The sequence below is a fragment of the Lissotriton helveticus genome, chromosome 9, assembly GCF_964261635.1.
Source record: "Lissotriton helveticus chromosome 9, aLisHel1.1, whole genome shotgun sequence".
Classification (NCBI taxonomy): Eukaryota; Metazoa; Chordata; class Amphibia; order Caudata; family Salamandridae; genus Lissotriton; species Lissotriton helveticus.
In genome coordinates this window covers 591,496,460-591,519,257 of record NC_136070.1, presented here as the reverse complement: position 1 = coordinate 591,519,257, position 22,798 = coordinate 591,496,460, and the positions used below count along the sequence as shown (strand labels likewise).

Here is a 22,798-nt window from a genome sequence, read left to right as displayed (position 1 = left end):
GAGGAAAAGTGACAAGTGTGCAGTTATAAGAGAAAACAGTATAATTTGAGGTATAGTACTGCAATAAGTGCTAGACACTCAGGCACAAGAACAAGCGTTACGTAGGCAAGGTGGCACTTGTGCAAGTATCAAAGGTAAAAACATGTGAGAGGTAGCAACCGTGTGTTACAAGGGCAGAGTGGTGTGTGCATGTTACAAAAGGGCACCGAACACCAGTACATGGAAAATACTGCAAAAAGGCAGACACTCCAACCACAGGAATACACTGGGAAGGCACTTCCATGGTCATGGAAAGTAGAAAAAGAAAAGGCAAAGTCCAGCAATTAAAAAAGTGCCCTCTCAATGACAGAGGTTTCTGGTCATCCTGCTCAGGGTAGGCTGTGTGGAAGGGCTTATATTCAGGGACGTGTCTGCATTTGGGATACATGTGCTAAGGAAAAGAATCAGTTTAGCTGCAGACGGAAGGGCAGAGGTTATCAATTGTGGGAGGGGCTTCAATTCAGGCAGGGTTATGTGCGGGAACAATACCCTCCGCCTTCCTCCTGCACAAACAAGCAGAGGGAGTCTAAGGTCCAGGGAGGGGTATTTGGAGGAGAGTGGGGTGGGTCCAGCCAGGGTAGGATTTCAAGTAGGGGCAGGCTAGCCTCCACGACCGAGTATCTGCGGAGGGACTCGCAGAGGACCGTAGTATTGGTATCTAGGGGAGGGTCGAGGTCAAAGGGAGGGGCAATGTTAAGGGGCGGGTCTGGTGGCCTGGATTGTTTTTCAGGTCATGTGTTGGGTTGTGTGCAGGGATTGGGGGTGGGGTTGTATTACAGGTGAGGAGGCTGAAGTCCAGGCTGAGGTTATGTAAGGTAAGATCATCCCGAGGGTGGGGTTGTGACCGTTGTGTGGTCCAGGGAGCGGTTATATGCAGTGGCTCGAGGTTATCTGAGTGGTTCGTGGGCGGGGCCTGGGGGGTCGACGGAGGGCTCGCTCCACCAGTAGGCGGAGAGGGGGCGGTCCTTGGACGATCCCCTCAGCACGCTTCGGCCGTGGTCAGTGTGTGCGCGTGCAGGTCGTGGCGTGAACAGTGCTCAAGTGCGAGCTCGCGGGAGGGGGAAGGTGTTATTGAGGCTGGAGCTGGTCAAGCCGGTTTGAGTCGGTTCTCTGCTTGTGTCTGGAGAGGAGGGGTATTAAAGCTACCCCCGGAGGAGGGCTGCAACCCGCGCGCCGTCGGGGAGATTGATTGCGAACAGCAGGACTCAGCAGCTCCTTTGCACAGTCCCCTAAAAGTTGTCTTCTCCGGTCCAGTCGCTTCTCGAAGGCGAGGAGGAAGACTGCCAGCCCCCCTCTCGGCGGTGGCTCACCTAACCCCACATTAATTGAAGACCAGGACTGAAACAGCAGAGTCTACAGCCTGGAACAACCCGAGAGTGACCAACTCCTTTCACGAAAACGAACCCAAGAGTGACCTCCCACCCCCCAGGGGTGCACCCCGGAAGCCGGACACCCTTGCTGCAGGCAGCCCCGAGTCCGTGTCTCCGTTTCTCCGAAGGAGTGAGGATGCCCCCCGTGGATAGGAGCCTAGAGTACACCAACCTGCCATTCAAGGAGCGGAAGTGTCTGGGTGAGTCTGGAAGGGGGCAGGGTATGTGCAAACATGTGTTGTGGTTGCCCCGTCCCGTGTTCCACGCGGACGTAGTGCCTTCTGTCCCTAGCCCACTAAATTGCATTTATATAGCGCTTACTACCCCAGACGAGGCGTAGCGCCCTTCACAGTTGTCACGTCTCGTCACCAGAGCCCCCGCTGTAGAGGGCTGTCTGCCTCTCTCCATCAAACTCCCCAGAACTTCTGCAAAGTGTGGGTTTTTAAACGTGTTTTTTATTGCATTCTTTGCGGTCCATCGCACCGTGCTTCGGGTGTGCTCTTGGTGAATCTCACCTTAACTAACGCATCACCTGCACTAGGAACAGCCGCTAGAAACTTTTTACTGTGGTCGGTTTTAGTATTTGGCTTTCAGCTCCCAGTGAATTCGCTTCTGGGTGGTGACACTTGCGCTAAATAAATGCCTTTACTGTAAGTAAGTTGTCTCCAGGCAAAGCACCTAGAGAGCTATGTTTTTTTACCTGGGTGTATAGTTGGCTAGCCACACATATATTAGGAAATCTCGGCAAAGTCTGTTTCACAGACTCGTACAAATGGACAAGCCACATAATTGATGGTAAGAGCCAAAACACGAGCCGAGCTGCAAAAAAATCAACGTTTGTATACTCTCGCTTTCTCGAACTAGCTAGATAACGATCTGACTTTTCGTTCTCCCTCTTGTGATCTTTCTCCCTCCCGTGCCTCCTTCCCTCTTTGCTCCATTCTTTTTCTCTCTCCATTTCTACCTTCCGCCCTCTCACTTATATGCACACTCCATTTTCCTACTCTTTGTCTTATATTTTCTCCCCAAACTCTTTCTCTGGTCTTTCTTGCTCTCATTGCCTTTCTCATTTAACCCCTAAAAAAAAAACAGGTTGCCACTCCTTCTGGTTCCCCCTCCTTTCTGGTTCCCCTCTCTGTGCCTTATCACGGCATTCTCCAGACCCCTCCCCCGCTGCCAGTTGCAGTGTTTTTGTTGATTCTGGAAACTACTAGGCTTGGCTCGGGACTCCCAGTGTGGACCTCGGACTGATCACAGCCTCGAGCCTTAACTGGCTCACCTATGTCTACCACTCTGTCGCTCACTGGATGCTTTCCTCTCGCTTTTTCTTCTCCTGGCTTTTTTTGTCTCGTTATCATCCACTAGCTCGCTTCTCTCATGCTCTGGCTCGCTTCGCTTTCTCCCTTGCTTGCCCGCTGGTTCGGTGCTTTTTCCTCAGCTGGTATGCTTCGCTCATTCTTGCCCGCCGCCCCCAAATTCGCTTGTCTCCTCTGGTGAACCATTTCTTCTGCGATCATCCCATGGCCCATTTTGTTCTTTGGTTTGGTTCCTTAATCCCCTTCACAGGCTCTTCTTCAGATGGCACAGCAGTCTTAGGGTGCAGGACTGTAAATATTAATGAGGTGTATCCCCCATGTCCTGTAGCCACCTCCGAACTGGAGCATGAATTGCCCCCCACCCCCTTTGCACGTCTCTCCCAGGCTGGCATAGCCGAGCACCCACGATTTCGCGTTACGCATATTAACCTAATCGAAATTACGCCAAGTGATATTCTGCAACGTTTTACTTTTTCACAGGAGCGCCTAGAACACGAACACTTTTTGAATACTAGTGAATTACATCTGCACACATCATCCTTTGTGTGCAGCAAAACTGTATTTCACTGCTAATGCAGGGGCACGCCTCTTTTATGGCAGAGGAGTGTCAGCCTCACTGTCCAGAGCCAGTGGGTGATAAATAAAATGATAATTAAACAATTGTATTATAATTTTATTTATTGCTGTCGGAGCAGCACAATAAGTATAGAGACTGACATTTCGGGAAGGAGGAGTCATGTGCACGTATAAGTGGGCATGTCTGTTTGGCCGGCAGTCTTAGGTCGTCCAAACAGACATGCGCACTTACGTTTCTCCAACCCAGGTGTGTTACACATCCTGGTTGGAGAAAAGCCACTGTCTCCCAGCCACTGTCTCTGAATGGTAAACGAGGCCGCTCAGACCAATCCTGGCGTTGCTCAAATACAATGAGAGCAGCGTCTGGTTGGGTGGGGAGCCATTGCCTTGAGGCCCAGCTTCAACCGGGCTGGACAAGAGGAGCAACTAGGCCGCAGGGAGTGTAGTGGCAGGCAAGTCATGTAAATATTTTTTTACTACTCAAGTCTTCCCACCTGCCTCACCACCCTAGATAGTCGGTGGCCACCACTGTGCAAATGTAATGGTCATTTTGAAGGAAAACATGTTGTCTGTAACGGTAGTGCTCTACCTCTCCATTTTACGACACTTCACTCTGCAACATGCCATTCTACTCTGCGCCAATCGCACCACAACACACCGCTCCCCTACCCACCACACTCCAATTTATCCCCATCCCCTCAAGTGTACCCCAATCTACCCCACCCATCTCCAGTCCACTCTACCCCAGTCCACTATAATCCAATCTACCCTGCTCAAACTCACCGCAACCCAGTCCACCCCACTTCATACTCCACTGCAATCTATCCAACTCCTCTCCACCCCAGTCTACCCCACTGTTCCCTAATCTACCTGTATCTACTCCATTCCTTTACCCCCTCTAAAATCTACCCCTGCCCAACTCCTTTCTACCTCCATGCCACTCCAATCTCTCCAACTCGCCCCCCCCCCCCCCCCCCCCCCCCCAAAAAAAAACCGTTTAGCCATGCTGAACAGCAGCCACACTGGTGCATGTAATGGCTAACCTATATTACTGAACCCAATAGCTCTTGCATAGGCAAGATCTATTGGCTTTCCCAGTGCTTGTTTATTGTAGCAGCATAAAACAAAACATGGAAGCGGCTGATATCAGCTGGTCAAACCATTGCTTTGGCTTGACAGAAATTAGATGCCGATGCGCGGATTGTTGTGCAACACAAAGCAAAATAGTTCAGGAGCATTCAGGAACTTGCAAAGGCTAGATTTCCGTTTGCTAGCCCACCAAACATCCGCAGTGTGTCTGGGGTATAGCATAAGGACACTTGGCATACAGGTTCTCAGCGGCCCTGAGGGTGGACAAAAGTGTCTTCAAAGGAAGGGGAAATGTTGTCCAATCACTTGGCGTGTCCCCCATATGAGACCATTCACCCTGCACAATGACCCCACATATAAGAGGTTTACAAGTAAAAACAAAAAAAATAAGGTTAAGTAGATCAACTGCCACCCAAGGGGGAAGAGTGAAACGTTCTGTGCCACATATCCTATACTCCTTCTCTTCCCCTGCTAGGCACCCGATGGGTAACAGCCACCCTCTGCTGCGGATGAGAGGCACTATTTGGGTGCACTGCATATGCAGCAGAGACTTGTGCCGTACTGTTCTGCTAGGGAATGTTGTGTACGTCATACTATACTGTGGTTAGTGCGGTTGTTACATTTACCTCACTTCCCTGTTGCTTTCCACTCCATGTCTTACCTGTTCCTCTTTTGTTTGTTTCTTTCAGCCACCAGAAAACGGGAAGTGGTTGGCATGCGTTCTAAGTTCCCCTCTAAACTGCCGGTTCGTATCTTAATGTTTGGGGAAGAAGGGAGTGATTTCAATATGCTAATCTGTGAACCTTTCTAGTGTACAAAACATTTCGAAGCATTTTGTTTTTAATTGATGGGGGCTCGAGGATATGCTGTCTTTTTGCATGGTAAGTAATTTAGAGGGGCAGTCATAAGGCAGCTGGTGGGTGCATATTGTATTGGCTTTAACTTCTGTTGTATGGTGTTGATCAGAGCTTTTTTTGGGCTGCTAGAGTTTTATTTTTCTGATTCATTAAGCATTTATATCTGTTATATGGTAATTCTTGGAGCCACATGTGGTATCAAAAATATCGTGCTATTAATGGGTAAACACTGGGAGTGATCATGTCTTTCTGGTAATGAACAGATATATATCAAAGCAGTACCCTTTCAGGCTTAGTGCCCTATAATGTAATAAAGGATGTAGGGAACTCCGGGTAGTTCCCAAGCTTTAGGTGGAGAGCACTTCCTTCAAATGAAGCACTCTACAACACAACTGACACACTAAAACTGCTCTCCTCAAATGTCTGCTTGTCTATCAGAGTTTTTAACCCCTTCGCTGCTAGGCCTTTTCCCCTCCTGTGCTAAGCCTTTTTATGGCTATTTGGGGTAGTGCGTGCTTAGGACCCTGTAACTCTTTGGCCACATAAGGTATCCACGCCAATTTTGCGTCCTTTTCTTCCAACGTCACGGGGATTCTAAAGGTACCCAGGGTTTGTGGGGTTCCAGAAATTAAGCAAAATATAGTAACATTTTTGTTTTTTTCAGAAAATGGGCTGCAAAGGAAGGCCTCTGGGTTTTTCCCTGCAAATGTTGTCAAAAAGGGGTTGTGGGGCTGAAATCGCCACTTTCCCAGCTTTTAGGGAATGACAGTCTTGAACCAACATTTTTCACAGTTTTGGCAGTTTTCTGGGACATAGCCTATTTTTAGTGCTTCCAACCTCCTTCCAGTTAATGGTAAAAATTAGTATGAAAACAATAATGGATCCTGGAAAGCTATACGTTGTACACCTTGGCAGAGAGACTAAAAAGACCAGGATCCCTGCAAAGCAATCTATTCCTCAAACACACACACATACTGGTTGGATTTGGCACAAGGGCAAGTGATGGTTCAGTATATCAAATTTTATTAACAAGAGATTTCGCAAAAATGAAATGCACTGTCAATTACATGGACACAAAAACTGAACCAATGACTCGCAGCTCGTGAGCTGTAAAGCCACTTCAAGGCACCAACCGCTTTACAGGCCATTCACACACCTTTCATACCTGATACACAGAAGACCATTCACACAACCAGACACGAAAGCAACACATCACAACATTCAAAAAGAAGGGACAAGGTGCAACCTGCTTCAAAAATAAAAAAAAAACAATTACTACACAGCCATCAAGTCCTCAAACACACCACATACTGGTTGGATTTGGCACGAGGGTGAGTGATGGTTCAGTATATACAATTGTATTAGCAAGAGATTTCACAAAAAATGAAATGCACTGTTAATAATTGAAAGGACGGAAAACTGAACCATTGACTCGCAGCTCGTGAGCTGTAAAGCTACAACAAGGCACCAACCTCTTTACAGGCCATTCATACACCTTTCATACTTGTGACGCAAAAAAAACATTCACACCGCCAGCCGCGGACCCCTCACATTACTACACCTCCACCAGCAGACAGCGCCATTCAAGGGCCCATCACTTTCACATGCCCACATTCCTGACACAGCAACTACACAAACTCATGGATTGCATGGAGTTGGGCTCACTAGCACTGTGTAGTGACCAGCATTAAGTCACTTCTCACACACTGCCAGCCGAGGGCCAGTCCACGCACACCGCCAGCCAAGCACCAGACCACGCACACCGCCAGCCAAGCACCAGACCACCGCCAGCCAAGCACCAGTCCACACACACCGCCAACGAAACGCAAGTCCACACACACCGCTAGGCAAACGTCAGTCCACGCACACCGCCAGTCAAGCGCTACTCTACGCACACCGCCAGCCAAGCACCAGTCCAGGCACACCACCAGCCAAGCACCAATCCAAACACCACCAGGCAAGCGCAAGACCATGCACACCGCCAGCCAAGCACCAGTCCACAGACTCTGCCAGCCAAGCACCAGTCCACAGACACCGCCAGCCAAGCGCCAGACCACGCACACCGCCAGACAATCGCCACTACACGCAAACTAACATCATATTTTAGAATTTTTTTTATCTAAATAAAATAACATAAACAAATTGATACAAATCTACTAACACAACAACTAAAACTAAATACACAACTTAAATGCCAACTTTGTTACTGAACAATAAGTATTAAAGAATAGAGGCCAGGCAGTTCACTTTACCACTCATGGATGCTCCCAAAAATTATTTTGCGTGTGGTACATTCTAAAACAAGCTGGTACACATAGCCCAGAGTTAGGACAGTCGGGGCAGTACATAACAACTTCCTTCTGCAAACCTCTTCGCCAACAGACTCTACATCTCCGACTGGGAAAGTCTTTTGAGGAAGTAGGAGGAATTTGATCAGGAAAGTGGCGATCTTTCAATCTGGCAACATCCTCCACCACTCCAACTCTAGGAACACTTGCCTGTTCCACTAAAACAAGGCTGCCTATTACAGACTCCTGAAACTTTACAAAAGTCATCTTTGAGGACAATATTCCTGGAACACAACAAAAGCATTAAAGGTTGCCAAGTGGAAAAGATGTATAGCCAACTTCTTTAATGGTGATTACTACTTTTAAAAATATTGTGTGATTATTGCTGTCAGTACTGTGTTGGTGCACCGGGGTCTCATAGGGGCTTCCTGCATCAAAGAGGGCCTGTGCTCGTTTCTTCCCCTGCCCGCCCCGTTCCGACGCGGCAACCAGTGCCGTTTGAGCGGAGGGCGGGACAGGAAGAGCCAGTCACCCCACCCAGCCTCTCGCGCGGTTAGCGCTCTAGCTTTTGCAGCAGGCAGGGCATTTAAGCCCTCTCGTCGCCCAAGCGCGCAGCGGTTGCGCGCAGGGGTGCGCCTTAGTCGCGCCTTAGTCGCGCCTGAGACGAGCCAGAGAGGAGCCCGTCTGTGCCCGTCCGTGTCCGAACGGGGCCAGGGGCCATGACCCCAACTTCTGCTGCATCCTCCTGTAGGGCAGTGTCTAGATTAAGATATTCCTCTAAGGACCTACGCAATTTGTGGATTCCTCCGCACAAAGGCTGTGCACAGGACTCTGGGCCATGTCCTGGAGGCCCGTTCTCATGCAAAAACTGCCATTACCAGTCATACCCCTGCAAACTCCCTTCTGACATATTGTCTCCTGAGGACCTTAGTCTCAGGTCTCCTAGGGGAAATAGTATATTGTGCAACATAAGATCTCTTTCGAAGCACCACTCTGAGGTTTGGGATTTGATTCACTCTACCCGCCCTGACTACTGTTTCTGTACGGAGACCTGGCTCAAACCCCATTTGGTTCCTGCAATTACATTGGGGATCCCCTTGGGGTACAAGATACTTAGGCTTGACCGCCCTGTTAAGACTGGCGGTGGGGTCGCCATTATCTATAGGGACACTCTCACCGTCACCATTCTAGATCAATGCTGTACCAAGGACATAGAAATTCTGGTCTTCAAAATTGGTTCTAATCTAGAGGCCAGCTGGAAGGGGGCATTGGTGTATCGTCCCCCGGGCCCTTGTGCTGATGCTTCCACTCTCCTTCTGGAGACGCTGGCCCCTCATTAATATAGGGACCAATTTTATACTCCTTGGAGATTTTAATATCCACAGCGAACTCCCCGACAATGTAGAAGCCCATAACCTGCTGGCTGATCTAGCAGCCCTGGGCTTCAAACAGTGCAACCAGGGCCCGACCCATCGTGCCGGTCACACTCTTGATTTAATCTTGTCTAACTCTCACACTCTGACCTGTTTCCCTCCCACACAAGTGGAGTGGACTGACCATTTTGTGATTACTTTCTCCCTCACACAGGAACGCCCCCAACCTGCTCCCCTCCCGTTATGGCGTAGGCAGTGGCACAAAGTGTCGGCAGATACTTTTAAAGATGTTTTTATCCCTCCCGACATCTCTCCCTCGGATACCGCCGACATGGCCCTCTCTAAATATAATGCGGCCTTGAACACTGCTGTTAACCTCATTGCCCCTCTAAGACTCTGTAATCAGCGGTCCAACCGTAGGCAGGAACCATGGTATTCTGACTTACTGCGTGATGAAAAGAAAGCATGTAGGAAGTTGGAGAAGACCTGGAGAAGTTCGCACAATGTAGCTGACAAATCTCGCTACCACTCGGCCTTGAGACTTTACCATAAAAATATTAGAACCGCCCGCAAAAACCATATTGTCTCCCAATTATCGGAGGCAGGTAATGACTCCAAACTACTGTACCAGGTTCTCTGTACCTTCACTAAGCCTGTTGCGTGTGATAGCCCGGAGACAGTGTCCCAAAAACTGTGTGATGATACTGCTGGGTTTTTTGCCAATAAGATCGATGCCATCTATCATAATATTGCCCAATCCATCACCTCGGTCGATACCAAGGATCCCTCTCCCAGCCTTCAGCTCGGAACAGTCGGACTTGGCCCTTCTGTATTATCCTCAATTCCTGAGATCAGTCTGGATCAAGTCAACTCTTTGATTGGGACAATTAAATCGGGCAGCCCGGTGGACCCTGTACCCGCCCGTGTCATGCATCTTATTGGGAATGCTCTTAGTCCCACCATTCAGATGGTGATTAATCGCTCTCTTTCTGAAGGATTGGTCCCTCTAGAGTGGAAAAAGGCCCTGGTCAAGCCCATCAGAAAAAACACCTCCATCCCTTGGTCGGATATGACCAACCTGAGGCCGATCTCCCTTTTGCCGTTTGTCAGCAAATTGATGGAGAAACATGTCAACCACCACCTTTCCAGCTTCATCGAGCAGACCGGCTGTCTGGACCACTCTCAGTCAGGGTTCAGACCTAGGTATAGTACCGAAACGGCTCTTCTTTCCGTCACGGATACTATACGCATGTCTCTGGACAGGGGTTTGTCTGTGGTGTTGGTGCTGTTGGACTTGTCCGCAGCATTCGACACCATATCCCATGCCATTCTCCTAACCAGATTAAAGGAGATTGGCATAGACAAATCTGCCCTGGCGTGGTTCACCAGCTTTCTTGCAGAGCGTACCCAGAAGGTTAATATGGGCTCCTTCAGTTCCATCTCCACCAATATCACCAGAGGAGTCCCGCAGGGCTCCTGTCTCAGCCCTACGTTGTTTAACGTTTGTTTCCTCCCTGGCCGACATCATGAGGTCCTTTGGGTTTTTACCCATTTCTTACGCTGATGACACGCAGCTGCTGTTTACCTTTAAAACCTATACCCCTGAGATAAGACGAGCTTTCTCCAACGGCATGACTGCGGTCGCCAGCTGGATGGCCAGGAACTTTCTCCAGTGCAATGTGGGAAAGTCGGAAGTCATGCTGTTCGGGGAGGCAAAAATCCTGTGGACCCCTGACTGGTGGCCCACAAGCCTGGGAAAGGCCCCTTCCCCTAAACAGGTGGTGAAAAATCTGGGGGTCCGTTTAGACCATGACCTCACTCTTGCTCACCATGCCAACATCACGGCGGGATCCTGCTTTCATGTCATCAGCCTCCTTCGGAAAGTGTTTCCTCTTCTCCCTGACTGCACAAGGAAGACCTTGGTCCAGGCCCTCGTATTGTGAGCCGCCTGGACTATTGCAATGGCCTATTGTTAGCAGCCAATGAAGGAGTGCTCAACAAACTTCAGGTTGTACAGAATACCGCGGCACGCTTCGTGACCAATGCCCCCCCTAGAACACCATCCCTGCCCCTTCTTAAAGGGCTCCACTGGCTCCCCATCCGGAAACGGGTGGAATTTAAGACCTGTTGTGTGGTGCACAAGAGTGCATAACCTAGGGCCCCACTATCTGGCCGAAAAATTTGTCCATCACCGCCCCTCCCGTACCTTAAGATCCAGCAATCAGCTGTTACTTCAGATTCCCCGACACAATAAGACCAGACAGGGAGGTCGCGCTCTTTCTGTTATGGGTCCTAGTCTGTGGAACAACCTCCCCTTTTCCCTCAGACAGTGCTCCAGCCATCAAGCCTTCAGGAAATGTGTTAAAACTACTTTATTTCAGAATTAGCGCCAGTTTGGACCTGTATCACTCCACAGCACCGCGCGGAGATACACCTTCGGGTGTGATTCCGGCGCGTTACAAGCCCATAAATAAATAAATTGTATCAAATGTAAGCCTTACGAAGAGCAGCATACGGTTCCAACCTCTGATCTACTCTGTCAACACCACCCATGTGCCTATTATAGTCTAAAATGCACACAGGTTTGCGTACTTCTGCAACCTGACCCCAAACAGTCACCGGTTCAGTGCTTTCATCATGGATGGTAGTCAACATGTAGACATCTCTCCTGTCTGAAAACTTCACAGCTAGAAGCTCCTCGCAATGCACTGCACTGTCCCCGGGCAAGCTCTTTACAAACAAGTTCTTTTGGGAACCCTTTACTGGTAGAGCGGGTTGTGCCACAAGCAACAGTGCCACTTTGGCCAATTCCCTGAACAACCGCACACCAGTGTAGAAGTTATCTACATATAAATGATGGCCTTTGTTAAATAATCCTCTACCAAGTTCCCACACAATTTTCTCAGTCACTCCAAAAGTGAACGGACAACCGGGGGCGTTAATACTGGATTCCTTACCGGTGTACACCCTGAAATTAAAGACCTATCCAGTCCGACTGTCACACAGCATATACAGCTTAATTTCATAGCGTGCCCTCTTACTAGGAATGTATTGCCTAAAAACCAAGCGGCCCTTGAACAACAACAAAGACTCATCCACTGAAATTTCCTTCCCAGGAACATAGATCTCAGAAAACCGATCAACAAAGTGATTAATGACATGCCGAATCTTGAAAAGACGGTCACAATCAGGGTGAACTAGTGGCAAAGCGAAACCATTATCGACAAAATGCATCATCCGAAGCAAATACCTATCACGACTCATGACTGCCGGAAATATAGCAGTTGCCATCAAGGGAATAGTAGACCAATATGAAGCCATTGATGGCTTCCTAAGCAAGCCCATCAAAAAGGTTAAACACAAGAACTTCTTCATCTCTTCCAGATTTGTGGGAGTCCACCGGGCAGCTCTAGCGTGGGGCTTAAGGCTTGCACTGTTCTCCCTCAAAAACTGTTCTGCTTACAAATTAGTCTGCTCTACAATCTCAGCCAAAAACACATCATTCATAAACAACTGAAAAAAATCAATCGGCAAAAAGTTTCACCCTACACCCTGGAACACCAGTACATTCAGGCAATGCCGGCTGCACCATGCCTGGGGCAACCCAGAGGTCAGTACTTTCAACGGGAAGACTTGCAGCCCCCTGCTGCTGCCCAGCTGCCTCTTATCTCACTATACCAACAGGACGTCTTGCAGTCCCAGGCTGCAGCCCTGATGCCTCTTGTCTCACTACACCAACGGGAAGTCTAGCAGCCCCAGGCTGCAGCCCAGATGCCTCTTGCTGCACTATCTGCACAGCAATGTCCTCCTCAAACACCGGCACTTCATCCACACCGAAAGTAGCTTCATCAGCACTCGGAGTATCTTCATCATCAGATGATGCCATGTTGAGAGAACTTACTACCTGAATCTTCACCTCCCACCTCTGCCTCAGAATCAGTCAGTCTCTGGACCATGGTCAGAGGAAGAATCAAAAAGCATTCCAACAACTTGCTGTGCAGTAATCCGGCGGCTAGCCATTATCCTTACTAAAAAGGGAGACTGCACAAACAACTCCACAACCAACACTGTGCAAAGTAAGTAAACAAATGTAAGCCTTTATCACAAAGATCTATATACTGAAAAATATACAATTCACTTACAAGAGACCGCTACACTCACCAGTACCTACTCTGCAAAGACACAGCAAATAGTCCACGATATCCCACTAGAAAGAAGAAAAAATTCTTACATCTACAGAAAGCAAAATACACATCAAGCACAAATGCAAAACATGTTTTACAATCACAAAAAACAGAAAACAAACATACTCGTATTATTACACTTTGCAAAAAAAACATTTACATTGAAATTGTACAAAAAAGGTTTCTTACCAAACACATGCAACTACACAAACAGCAGAGCCACCAGTAACGAAACCGCACACTGCAACAGTCTAAAGAGAAAATAAAACATTCCACTTTACAAGAAAAAAACCAATACACATTACAACAGGGTATGTCACAAATGGGGTGTCTGTCCCCATGGGGGGCAGAATTTAAATCTTTTTAAATTTGGGCCCCCTGGAAGCAACCCTTGCCCAAGGGGTTGCTTCCATTAAAAAAAATAAAAATATATATATATATTCCCTGGTGTCTAGTGGGGTTTTCTGGCACCCCCCCCCCCCCCCGAGGGCAGAAAGTCCAAATTAAGACACTGGTGGCAGAACATATTTTTTAACAAATATGGGCCCAAGGAAGCGACCCTTGCCCAAGGGGTCACCTCCATTTTAAAGAGCAACAACATCCCTGGCTCTAGTGGGCTTGCTTCTCCCCCCCCCGGGTCCAGAATCGACCAATAAATCGGCCAATCTGCAGAAAAGTCTGAAATAATATTTGCCCCCAGGGTCACTTCCTTTACACAAGAAAAAACAATCCCTGGTGTCTAGTGGGCTTTTCTACCCTCCCTGGGTCCAGAACCGGCCCAAAAAACGGCGAGGCAGAAAAGTCTACAATATTCAAATTGCCCCCTGGAAGCGACCCTTGTCCAAGGGGTCGCTTCCTTTACAAACAAAAATAATCCCTGGTGTCTAGTGGGCTTTTCTACCCCCCCCCCCGGTCCAGAATCTGGGAAAAAAATGCCCGATCTGCTGATGATTACTATGCCCCCCCTGAAAGCGACCCTTGCCCAAGGGGTCGCTTCCTATTAAATAAAAACACATCCCTGGTGTCTAGTGGGGGCATTCCTGGTGCAGGATCGCGACGCTGAGCGCAGTCCTGCACCAGGAATGCCCTGCATTGGGACATCAGGGGAGAGGAAACACTGTTCCCCCCCCCCCCGATGCCTCAAAGCACCGAGAAACAGTTCCCCCGGAGAGCCAAAACCTACCTGCTCTCTGGACGCGCTGGAAACAAATGGCTTCCAGCGCGTCCTGCGCTTCCTGATGACGTCCGTGCGCGCTGACGCTGCCACCCCTGCTTGAAAGTCCACGATCGATGCCCCAGGGGGGTGTGGTGGAGCGCCAGCGCTCCCCCGGGGGCTGTGCAGATGACGGAGCGGTTGCATCATCAGCACAGCCCAACCGATGCTGATGACGGAACCGCTCCGTCATCAGCATCAAAGGGGTTAAGCATATGATTAGCAGAATGCCACCTGGGCCAGGTTAGAAAAGTGACAGTGTTTTGCCATTTTTGCAGCAACGTTTTTGGGCTCAGGATTAGCTTATTTAGAACTTGGCAGTTGTGATACTCTGTCAAAATGTGGAAGATGCTGTCTGCCGTATTTAGAGTACCTTTACTATCATGCACTTGTAATACAATGATGGGACATCCACCCATTTTTGATGGAGTGCACGCTACCAACTGCAAATAAGGCCCTTGGTATTTACACAGTGCATACTAGTTTTTGTGGCACTGGTATGGTTAACTAACAAGAAAAGAGGGGCCCCTTAAGACCAAAGGAGTAGGGCACTATACAGTGAATAAAAACAATATCCTTTGGACAAGGCTGTTTTATTCAAACATCACTCTATCCATACGTTACATTCAAATCTAATTCCTCACTTTGAAAACTCACTCATCCATACTGAGAAAGATTGAACCATATATATAGCCCGCAGATAAACAATGCAAAAGAGCTAGTAAAAATCTACAAATTGAGTTATTAATTATACAGAACACAGATAAAAAAGGACAGAAATTTGGTTGACATAATCTCTCACAATAATCATTAGCAGCAGTCCTTTATGCTATACAATAACAAAGGATAATACAAATGAAAACAATAAAAAAAAGTGAGTGTAACTAACACAGACTAGAACAATATGCCATTAAAGATTTACACATCCGTGATAGAACAATGCCAAGAGCGTGGAACCTAGTACTTTGTGGTTTGTACTAGTTAGCCACCGCCCGTGTTCACGGATTGTTTAGTTGATTGGGCGCCGATGTGTTTCGATGAATCAATTATACCTCCATCTTCTCAAGAACAAACACTTGACTCTCTTATATTAAAACCTTGCAAAAGGCAGATTAAAAACCTGTGTAATGAAATACAAACATCAATCAGTTGTCCCTAGTCTGCAAAAAAGCTAAAAGGACTATAATTTTAATACAAGTAAGTTTCATATTTGATACATATTTTTTAAGACCTGCCATTCCGTGAAATACATAGTAGCCTGTCTTTGATACATTTTAAAACACTCTTTTATGATCATATTTATTGGCCCCTCCTCAATGTACATAATCCCCAATGCACACACAGGAGTCTAAGAAAACATATTCCAAACATTTTGATAGAACTCCAATGTGAAAGCCACTGTTCGAGGCATATGAGCTGCAGATCGTACACTTTTGCAATAGATCGCCACCTGGTGTTGGGCTCGGGTGATTGCAGGTTGTTGTCTTCTTGGAAGAAGTCTTTGTAGTCATGAGATAGGTGACTCCTCCCTTGGACAATACTGCGCATGGTCATCGACTCCATCCTCAGATTGTTTTTTTCCGCCACTGGGTTCGGATGAAAGTTTTCCGCTCCGGCTAGAAAAGACTTTCAGCAACTTCGATGCGTAAAAACGTTATACAAACATTTTTGACATCGAATAGACTTTTCGACATCACCAGCTACATTCCAGTGCTTCGACGCGCGTCGTTGGGCCTATCGGCGCCGTACAGCCTACACCTCATGGACTGAACTCCATTCAAGAGATGCCCGGTATGTTGAGCAAAATTCCCTCATAGTGACCATCACGAGGTCTGCAACCTCTGTCTATCGCCGGAACACGACGAGTCGACCTGCACAACTTGTGCATCCTTCCGATCGAAAAAGACCATTCGGGATCGGAGGGCACGTCGACACGAGATGAGGAGAACGGCCCCAGCACCAGAGGCCATCTTCGAGGAGAAGATCGTTGAAGAAGACATCTCCGAGAGCGAGGACATCTCCGAGGATGAGGCTCCACTCGCCGCCGAGGAAGACTCGCCTGATCTCTAGATCATATCGGAGGCAGAGGACTCGGATGACTCGATTCCATCTCGTCAACCCGTGAGTACTCTTGCCCCTGCACAACAGACACTACCAAAGGCAACGGTCAGCACTCCGCCAATGGGCCCCAGTCGAGACCGAAATATTCCCTCAAACACCCCGCCTTCGGACTCGGCTCCGAGGAAAACAACTACGCCTTCTGGTGCCTCGGCACCGACAAAACCACACGTGCAGATTCCACCTCTTCTATCGGCACCGTAGCATACACATCCTTCGACACCGAAGGATTCTTCGACACCGAAGCCAAAACGCCCTTCGGTGCCCAAAGACAAAGATCCTTCGGCACCCAAACCAAAAGATGCACCAGTGCCGAAGCCGAAAATTGTACCGGATCCTCAAAAAGCTCCGGATCCAAAACATTCCGGTTCCACAAATAAAGATGGAAAGCCAGCGTCCGAAGCCTCGAGGCCAACGAGACCTGTCTCTATTCCTAAAACTCCAACTTCGGTACCAAAGACTCCAAGGCCTGATTCAGAGACACTTAAACCCCCAAACAAGCCTACCAAGCCAAAACCACCTTCGGCACCGAAAATGTTGCCACGGGACTCTGTAACGCCTCCTACAGCAAAAAACACAAAACAACCCCCGTCGGCACTGACAAAATCGACGCCGAAGAAGGTTGGAGAGGAAGAAGGGCTGTTTCGACCAGATCCTAAACAAAAGAAAGTCCATATCAACCCAAAGACTGGACATGTGGAAGCCATTTCTTACAAGAAAAGACCAGCACACACCACTTCTACCTGTGGTTCCTGCCAAAAAGAAAGATTGTGCAACTTCTCCAATGCACCCTTCCTCTCCTTCACCTTCTTCCTCTCCTATCCCTCCTTACTTTTCACCTGCAGTTTCTCCTGTTCAATCTCCTGCATCACCACACTGATGAGGAGTATGATATAGGTGGAGGGAATGACATACCAGACCCACATGCATACCCGGTAGATGAAGATATCAATGCAGATACATATCCTAGAGAGGACGATTTGAGACTTCCCACCACACAATGTGCCCGACATTCCTGATCCTCAATCCTACCCAGCAAAACCTTCCCCTCCAGAAGATAGTATTGGGTTTAATCATCTCTTAAATAGAGCTGCCCTTTACCACGGGGATTCAATGCACTCTAATGCTATAGATGAGCATTTTTTACTTGATACATTTGAGCAGTCACAAAGGTCTACGCAAATACTACCCATGATCAAAGGAGTCATTAAACATGCTCCAGAGGTATTTAAGGACCCGGTACGTTGTAGAGTGTTACATCCAAGAATAGAAAAGAAATATAGACCAGCACCAGTCTATATTAAGGGACATCTGCCACTAGACTCTTTAGTAGTGTCCAATGCACGGAAAAGGGCTAATTCCCAAACTTCTGGTGACACGCCCCCACCTGACAAGGAATCCAAAGTTATCGATGCGTCCGGGAAACTGATTGCTGCGCAGGCTACAAATATATGGCGCATAGCGAATACACAAGCCCTGCTCTCATGCTATGACAGGGCTCACTACGACCAATTAGAAAAACTGCTAGAGCACCTCCCAGATCAATACAAAGATCAGGCAACAGAGCGAATACAAGAAGGCAAATTAATATCTAATGCCTCAATTAAATGTGCACTAGATGTAGCTGACACAGCATCCAGAGCAGTCAATATTAGTGTTATACTCCGACATGCGTGGTTTCGCATTTCAGGGTTTAAGACTGAGGTTCAGACTACCATCTTGAACCAGCCCTTCAATCAAAACCAATTGTTTGGGCCGGAAGTAGACACTACATTGGAAAAAATGAAAAAAGACACAGCTAAGTCTATGGGTGCATTACAATCCACACAGACTAGAAGTTCTTTTCGCCGCTCCTTTTATAGAGGAGGCTCTAAGCAAACCGGCGCAGATACATCCTCTTTCAAAACGCACACACAGACCTCCTCTAACAAAGGCTACTTTAGAGGAGGATGCAGAGGCAATAATAATAAGGGAAGAGTTAACAACAACAACCGCTCCTCTTATACTCCCAAACAGTGACTTCCCTCTGGCTCCCCTACAGCATTCCACTCCTGTGGGGGGCAGATTATCACAGTTCCTACCTGTCTGGAACTCCATCACAACAGACAGGTGGGTAAGACAAATTATCCAACATGGCTACTGCCTAGAACTCACAGCAACCCCCCCCCCCCCCAAACATACCACCCAGGCAGCGTCCAATGTCTACAGACCATATGACTCTGCTTCAACAGGAAGTTCTAGCACTTCTACAAAAGCATGCTATTCAATTAGTTCCTTTAGAAGAACAGGGAACAGGAGTTTACCCCTGTACTTTCTAATACCCAAGAAGGACGGGACACTACGGCCAATTCTCGACCTCTGGCCCCTCAACCATTACATACAATCGGATCATTTTCACATGATCACTTTGCAACAAGTACTCCCACTACTACAACAAGGCGATTTTCTTTCAACACTAGACCTAAAGTATGCCTACTTTCACATTCCCATACATCCTGCTCACAGGAAGTTTTTAAGGTTTGTCATACAAGGACAGCACTATCAATTCAAAGTCCATCCATTCGGGTTCACAACAGCACCACTTAGCAGTAGTAGCAGCACATCACAACAGATACATGTCTTCACTTACCTAGACGATTGGCTCATAAAAGCAAAATCATTCAGTCAATGAGTCCAACCCACAAAGCAAACTATTCTAACACTGCACGACTTAGGGTTTACCATAAACTACACCAAGTCGCACCTAGAGCCTTCGCACGTTCATCAGTATCTAGGAGCTACCATAAACACATCTACAGCTGTAGCGTATCCCAGTCCAGCCAGGATACAGAGAATTCAGACCTTAGTCTCCATTTTTCAACACCAGCAGTCTCTCCAAGCCAGAGTGTTCATGAGACTTATAGGCATGATGTCATCTTGCATCTTCATAGTTCCACATGCAAGACTGCAAATGCATCCGTTACAGGAATGTTTAGCATGACAGTGGAATCAGGCTCAAGGTTAGCTCGAAGACCTGGTGTTGGTAGAAGACCGTACATATCGCTCTCTGCCACCAAAAACTTGACAAGAGGACCGCCGTTCCTAGAACCTCTTCCACAGATAGTGCTCACAAAAGACGCATCCCTAACAGGATGGGGAGCCCATCTCTTACAATATACCACACATGGCCAATGGAACAACCAACACAAAATGTTCCATATCAACCATCTAGAGCTGCTAGCAATCTTCCTAGCACTCAAAACGTTTCAGTTGCAAGTACAAAACAAAGCTGTCTTAATCCGGACGGACAATATGACAGCCATATACTACATACAAAAACAGGGGGGGGGGGACACTCTCTACAACTGTCCCAGCTCGCGCAGAACATTTGGAGATGGGCCATTCCTCAAAACCTACACCTGACTGTGGAACACCTTCCAGGAATTCATAATCAGATGGCAGATCTGTTGAGTCGACAGTCACAACAGATTCACGAATGGGAAATACATCCACAAGTGCTTCAACCATTCTTCCAAATGTGGGGGCATCCACAGATGGATCTGTTTCCCACCCACGAAAACGCAAAATGCCCAACCTTCGCCGCCAGGTTTCCACACCCACAGTCGGAAGGGAATGCGGTATGGATGAACTGGTCAGGCAGATTTGCGTACGCTTTTCCGCCTCTCCCACTCATTCCACTAGTAGTGCGCAAACTCAGACAACAGTCTCTCAAGCTAATACTAGTAACTCCCACATGGGCACGCCAACCGTGGTTCACCACACTACTAGATCTCTCGCTGGTTCCACATCAAAAGTTAAAGCTCACCCCCTCCCCGTTAACACAGAACCATGGAGAAATAAGACACCCAGAACCAAGCCAACTGAATTTGGCGATCTGGCTCCTGAAGTCTTAGAGTTTGGTTACTTAAGCCTACCACCAGACTGTATGAACATAATTAAAGAAGCTAAAAGACCCACTACCAGAGCGTGGTATGCCGCTAAGTGGAAAAGATTTGCAATATATTGTAACAATAATCACATTGATCCACTGGATGCTTCCATCCAAAATATCTTTTGATACCATTTGCATCTACAAAGGTCCAATTTAGCTTACTCTTCCATACGCCTGCATCTGGCAGCAATTGCAGCCTATCTACAGAATAGGCAACATCTATCTCTCTTCAGAGTACCTGCAATAAAAGCATTCATGGAAGGATTAAAACGAATAATCCCACCTAGGTTACCACCTGCTCCGGTATGGAACCTAAACTTTGTCCTTACAAGACTTCCCCTTTCGAGCCTTTACACAAGTGTGAATTGCAATTCCTAACATGGAAAACTGCTTTCCTTGTTGCCATCACCTCTCTCCGAAGAGTAAGTGAAATACAAGCATTCACAATACAAGAACCATTTTTTCAGATACATTCTAATAAAGTGGTTCTTGGGCCTAATCCAAAGTTCCTGCCAAAGGTTAGTACTCCTTTTCATCTTAACCAATCAGTAGAGCTACCTGTGTTTTTCCAAAACCCAGACTCTGTAGCAGAAAGGGCTTTACACACCTTAGATGTTAGAAGAGCCCTGTCATACTACACAGATAGGACTAAATGCTTTAGAAAGACAAAACAATTATTTGTATCTTTCTCTCCCCCACACAAAGGCAACCCCATCTCTAAGGGGGGAATCGCCAGGTGGATTGTAAAGTGTATACAAATATGCTATCAAAAAGCTAAACGTACACTAACCGTTCCTCTAGAGCACACTCCATTCGCAAACTAGGAGCCTCTATGGCTTTCTTAGGAAATATACCACTAGAGGACATATGCAAGACAGCAACATGGTCTACACTACACACCTTCACTAAACACTATTGTGTTGATGTGCAGGCCAAGCAGCAAGATGCAGTGGGCCAAGCTGTCCTAAGAACACTGTTTCAAAATACTGCAACGGATACAAGCGACCTCCGCTAGGGGAGACTGCTGCACAATCGATGCAAAAGTATACGATCTGCAGCTCATATGCCTCGAACGGAAAATGCTACTTACCAGTATGCATCTGTTCTTGGCATGTAGAGCTGCAGAGTCGTACACGCCCTCTCGCCTCCCCGGGACTTGTATCCATTCCAGTTCTCATCTTATTTAGATGCACACGCATGGACATCCTTTCTCTTTACTTCTACTAACTCCATCATTTCCCATCATGGTGAAAAACAATCTGAGAATGGAGTCGATGACCATGCGCAGTATTGTCCAAGGGAGGAGTCGCATATCTCATGACTACAAAGACTTCTTCCAAGAAGACGACAACCTGCAATCATCCGAGCCCAATACCAGGTGGCGATCTATTGCAACAGTGTACGACTCTGCAGCTCTACGTGCCAAAAACAGATGCATACTGGTAAGTAGCATTTTCCTTTAGGTTATCTCCAAATATATCTATATATATATCTATATATCAATCTTCTCTCCATTTGTACATACTGGCATACAATCTGAACTTAATATTCCACCCTTTTAGCATTCAAATATCACTCGCCATACTACCATATAACCTAAAACAAATCCACCTCACCTATTGTTGGTGAGGAAAGCCACGATCTGTGTGCATGTCAGCTACTTTTCATAAAACTAAGAGTAGCCTCCTTAGGTCAATCCGGATAACTCTACGATTTATCTGAAAACATATAGAGGTGCAATCGTTATAATAAGTCCCTCCTAGTTCATTGAGCTGGCCTGACTCGTGAGGGGAAAAGAGGGGGACCTCCCCTTCACTTTCCTTGATCTTTTCCCTTCAGGATGGCTCGGTATAAACAAATGGGCCAAAGTGTATCTTCACAATCCAGACACAACGTAAAAATGGCTCTGAAAAGCACAGATAGTGTGGATCAAGGCTCAACGCTTGCATGGTGGATATTATATGAAGGAAGGTGGTCTTATAATATTTACCTTTGAATTTGAGCGGTTATAGTTTAAGGATGGACTCAGGGCTCTTTAAGAGTCTTACCGTTAGTCCTACTTGGGTTATTCAAGAGGTTTCAGCCTTCGCAGGTTCCCTTTCATAATTAGGGTCTGAAATCATAATAAGTGACCAATGTTAGAAGCCTATTTATACAGCTAGCCTTATGGGCCCTTAGGGAGGATTCAAGACTGCCCCGTCCCGCATATTAAAAATGGAAGATATAATCTCTTCCTAAGATGTCCCAATCAGGCTCCTATCCTGGCGCGTTCTAAGTGCAGGGCCGCCGTGTGAGCCCTGTAAAATCAATCACCGGCAGTAGGTAGTGTCACGGAAGAAGCAGACGGCCCGGTTCTTTTATACTATCGAAGATCTATGGAACACCTGGTTATCGAATCGCCCCCTAGTGGGAAGCTATGTTTCTCAGATCTATGGAACACCTGG

General features: G+C 47.3%; 1 protein-coding gene across 1 annotated transcript in view; it reads left to right on the top strand.

The window, feature by feature from the left end:
• The first annotated feature begins 1,020 nt into the window (after positions 1–1,020).
• LOC144781632 (microtubule-associated protein 1 light chain 3 gamma-like) overlaps positions 1,021–22,798 on the top strand; it is a 55,150-nt gene continuing 33,372 nt past the window's right edge. The window contains exons 1-2 of the mRNA XM_078660586.1: positions 1,021–1,609; positions 5,080–5,135. Coding sequence (XP_078516712.1) covers positions 1,546–1,609; positions 5,080–5,135 — 120 coding nt within the window. The 5' untranslated portion in view covers positions 1,021–1,545. The remainder of the gene's footprint in view (positions 1,610–5,079; positions 5,136–22,798) is intronic.